General features: G+C 49.6%; 1 protein-coding gene across 1 annotated transcript in view; it reads left to right on the forward strand.

The window, feature by feature from the left end:
* The first annotated feature begins 2,550 nt into the window (after positions 1-2,550).
* The window catches only part of LOC119318159 (RRP12-like protein), a 7,658-nt gene continuing 5,800 nt past the window's right edge, over positions 2,551-4,408 (forward strand). The window contains exons 1-3 of the mRNA XM_037592680.1: positions 2,551-3,137; positions 3,299-3,830; positions 3,945-4,199. Coding sequence (XP_037448577.1) covers positions 2,595-3,137; positions 3,299-3,830; positions 3,945-4,199 — 1,330 coding nt within the window. The 5' untranslated portion in view covers positions 2,551-2,594. The remainder of the gene's footprint in view (positions 3,138-3,298; positions 3,831-3,944; positions 4,200-4,408) is intronic.

The following is a 4,408-nucleotide window of genomic DNA, read 5'->3' on the forward strand; positions in this document are numbered from 1 at the left end:
TGCCCGTGCTTGCTTTCTTTGCATCTCGACGGATGACCGGCCGCCGCTGCTGGACCCAGGCGTGACGTTGAGGTCGATGACGGCCGCGGGGCGCGGTGTGGACGGCACGAACAAGCCCATGTCCGGCGACCCCGAGAAACGGGTCTGGCCGTCGTGCCTTGGCGGAGGAAAGCCGGGCGACATGGGCGCGGTCCGCGACTGGCAGTGCGGAGGCCGGGCGACCGACGAGTGTGTGCTCGCCCTGCCAACGGCCGCTGCAGGAAACCCGGACGGACGGCCCATGCCAAGCATGAGGAGGGTGTGCGCTTTGTTGACGAGGTCCTCCTTCTCGTCGACCGTGGCCTTGCGCTGCGCGACCTCCATCGCATCGCGTTAGGCGGTGAACTTGGCCGCGGCAGCATTGACCTTGACGACCGCTCTCTGTTCCCTCCTCTTCGTCGATTCCGCGTCCAACTTGGCGATCTCCTCCGGCGTGCACTCCGATCGCGGCTTCTTGGCGCCTTGGTCGCCTTCTTCTTCACCTTTGTGGGCGGGTCGACGGCTAGGCCGTCGGAATTTGGCGGGGCGTCGGCCATGGACGAGGCATAGAGGGGGCGGCGGGAGGGATGCGGGAGGGTTTGGGGAAATGACGCCAAATAGGGCGGGGGGGTTGGTTTCTCCCACCGACAGGCGGGCCAGGGGAGGACAAGCGCGCGCGCCCCGCCCGTCCGCGCGCTGTCCATTTCACCCCAAAACCGGTGCAAACTTGGGCCGGGGATGGGTCGAAAGAGGACACAAAGCGGACAAAAGTCCGTCTGCGCCCGCGCGCTGGTCCGTCTGGTTTGTCCATTTACCCCAAACGGACGGGGGCGGACAGGATAGGGTCGCGCGGTGGAGTTGGCCTAACATGATCGTAGATGACAAGTGGGAGCAGCCACCAAACTATCGCTATGCAAATGAGGGGAACAAAATTAAATACCACCATTTAAGCATAACGACATATTCAAAACCATGCGAGTCATGAACAACTTTGTGATGATCTAGTTGAGCATTTGTGGCTGCTTCATGGTCAATAAACTTCTTCGTATTATGTTCTATTTCGAATGATTTGTACCATTTTGTTATGTTTGAATTTCAATTCCAATTTCAAACCAAATTTCATAAATTGTTGATTTAAAATTATTATCACATATGTGTGCCTGATATAACATTGTTCAGATTATTATGGTGATACTATAGATATGAATCTGTCATCTGTATGCTTGTTTAATGCAAAATGTATGTCATTTGTATGCTAGTTTAATGGGGAACAGAAAAAATAGATATTAGGGGACGATGTTTATAGAAACTAAGAAAATACCTCACCAAACAACTTCTCGTAAATTTTATGGATGTCGTCATCCTGTAAAACTACTTTTACGGGGAGTTTTTACATGGGTTGTTGGACATGCTCTTAGATTTGTTTTCATGTGTCTATCATCGACACAAAATTCTTTTGTAGTGACTGATGAGGCATGGGTCGCTAGTGAAATGCCTGCAGTGACTTCAGTTAGTTTAAGATCACAAAATTTATCGAAGAAATACACATGCTTTGTTGTCACTTTACTCACATTTTTATTCAACCACTTGTACCCATGATTTTGTGAACGATATGTTTCAAACTTTCTTTCTATGCTTTGGAATTCATGAAATTCCACATATGTCCTTACAAACTAGTCCCTTAAAATCGATCCCTATTGGGGACCCATACACCCGAGCTCCCAGGGCACTTTTTGACGAACCCTATAGTTCTTGTCGATGACCCGAGAACGAGCTCCTATTGGTGAGCTCTTGTTGAAGATCGATATTGTTTTAGAAAAAAGGCGCAAGAAGCTAAATTAATAAAGCCATCATGGAGATAGTTAAACATGATTGTTGTTGTCATACGCTCTCTTAGAGTTTTTTCTACAAAGACCGAGTAAAATGCCGAAACACACATTCACACAAACACACCACACGACCCCTATTGTGGATGGATCAAAGATTGGCAGAGTCATCACTTGTACCTCGCTATCTACAATAACATCTTCTCCTATTAAAAGATAATACCGTCTTAATAAAACACACAGAGGTTTGACCCTACCATGTTCAAGGTACACTCATCTCCCTAATCATCCAATCAAAGATTCATTCCCAAGAATCGGAAGAGTTTATTATCACTAGTTGCACGATAAAAAAATACCTAAAAAGAGAGTGCATGCTTAGTAGTCGGTTTGCATAGGTCGGGGGTTTCAACCTCCTTTTCGAACAAGAAAAATAATAGCAGTAGGACGCCCGATACGCAAAATTCAAGTAGTTTTTTTGGAACAAAAAAGACAAATGCAAGTTTTTTTAGTAGTTGTGTTACGGGCTGGTTTATTTCCCCTCTGGCCAGCCCATAGCCCACACAAAATGAAATCCCCCATTTGATGTGCATCCAGCCCACTGAAACCTCCCGAAAGGCCCACCCACATTCGCGCCCCACGAAACAAAACGAGCCAGCCCGTCTCCCCCAACCTCCCCAAAACCCTAGCGCCTCCTCCCCCTAAAAGCTTCGGCCGCGCGCGCCGCTCCGCCGCACGCCCGCCACCGCAACCATGGCCGACGTCGACATGGAGGAGCTCCCCCAGACGCCCCGCTCGGTGGCCGGCGACGACCCCGACCTCTCCCTGTTCTCCGGCGAGGCCGACCTCGCCGCGGCCATCCTCGCCCGCCTCGGCGCCTCGCGGCGGGAGGACGACGAGCACCTCTGCGCCACCGCCGCCTCCTTGGCGCAGACCGTCAGGGACAGCGGCCTCCCCGCCTCTACCGTCGCCTACTACGGGGCGGCGGCCGCCGCGCTGGACCCGCTCGCGCGCGCGGGGCCCGCGGCCGCCGACAGCCACGTCGCGGGCGCGCTCCTCGCGTTCCTCTCCGCGGCGATCCCCGCGCTCCCGACCGCCGTGGTGCGCTCCCGCGGCCGCGAGGTCGCTGACGACGTGGCGCGCGTGCTCGAGTTCCCCTCCACGCCCGACTCCGGCGTGAGGGCCGGGGTGAGGTGCCTCGCGCACTTGATATCCGCGGGAGACAAGTCCAGCTGGCAGGCGGTGGAGCCGCTCTACGCCGTGGTGCTACGGCTCGTCACCGATGATCGGCCCAAGGTAAACTACCATCAATTCTGAGTTGAAAATTGGTGGCTTACAGTCTTATCGGGACATCTAGTATAAGATTATGCCAATGATTTCCGCGGTACTCAGTCCAAAATGCAAGTGTTTGATCAACATGTTGAAGATTATTCATGGTTTACTTTAATGGGCTGCAGGTGAGAAATCAATCTCATTCTTGCTTGCGAGATATTCTCCTGAGTTTTCAGAGAAAAGCTATTTTGGTTCCGGCAAGTGACGGAATCGCAAGATGTTTTGAACGACTTCTGCTGCTTGCTGGAGGATCCAATGATGCAAACACTGGTTCAGCAGCAGAAGGACCCAAGGGGGCTAAGGATGTCATACATATGTTAGATGCTCTTAAGTGCTGCCTTCCTCTCATGGCATCCAAGCCCTCCAATACCATCTTAAAGTATTTTACAGCACTGTTGGGTCTGCGTCAACCAATTGTGACAAAGAGTATATTGGAGAATCTGCATGCTGTTGGTGACAGCCCAACTGTGCAGCTTAAACCTGATATGCTATTGGATCTCATGTGTTCTCTCGGGATGTCAGTCTCCACTGAAAGAAAATCCGGAGATGAACTCGCTTCAATCGCACGGCTTCTAAATATTGGCACTAGAAAAGTTTACAGTCAGAATAAGCACATATTTGTTGTAAAGCTCCCACTAGTGTTTACTTCACTTGGAGGTTGGTGATTTTCATAAATTTGGCATTTCTAAGTTTATTGGCATTCCTTGGTTGTTATGTGTTACTTACAAGTTACAAATCATATTAATCTCTCTCTTCCAAATTATTTCTCAGATATATTGGCAAGTGAATTTGAAGAAGCTAGATTTTGTGCGGTGGAGACTTTCAAAGGATTAATAGATAATTGCATTGATGAAAACATGATGTCTCAGGGGATCGACCAGATTAAGGCTAGACATCAAGGGGTGAGATCTAACCCCACAGTCATAGAGAAGATATGTGCTATCCTGGAGGGCTTGCTAGATGTACGCTGCAGTGATGTATGGGACAAATCATTTCTTGTAATTTCATTGGCATTTGATACGTTAGGTAAGTATACCGCTGTTTTCATCCTTATCTTATGTGTTGGCATTGTGTTGTTAGTCTTAAGTTTCTAATGCTTTGTAACTCTCATTAGTTGGCACTTGGCAATGCTTGGCTTGAGGCTTTGTTTGCAGTACTGTAGTATTTTTTTAAAGCGCCTATTTATTTTTGCAATGCAATGGTATTTGAAGGATCTTCTATAACGTGTGACAACA

Source organism: Triticum dicoccoides, chromosome 6A (genome assembly GCF_002162155.2).
Source record: "Triticum dicoccoides isolate Atlit2015 ecotype Zavitan chromosome 6A, WEW_v2.0, whole genome shotgun sequence".
NCBI lineage: Eukaryota > Viridiplantae > Streptophyta > Magnoliopsida > Poales > Poaceae > Triticum > Triticum dicoccoides.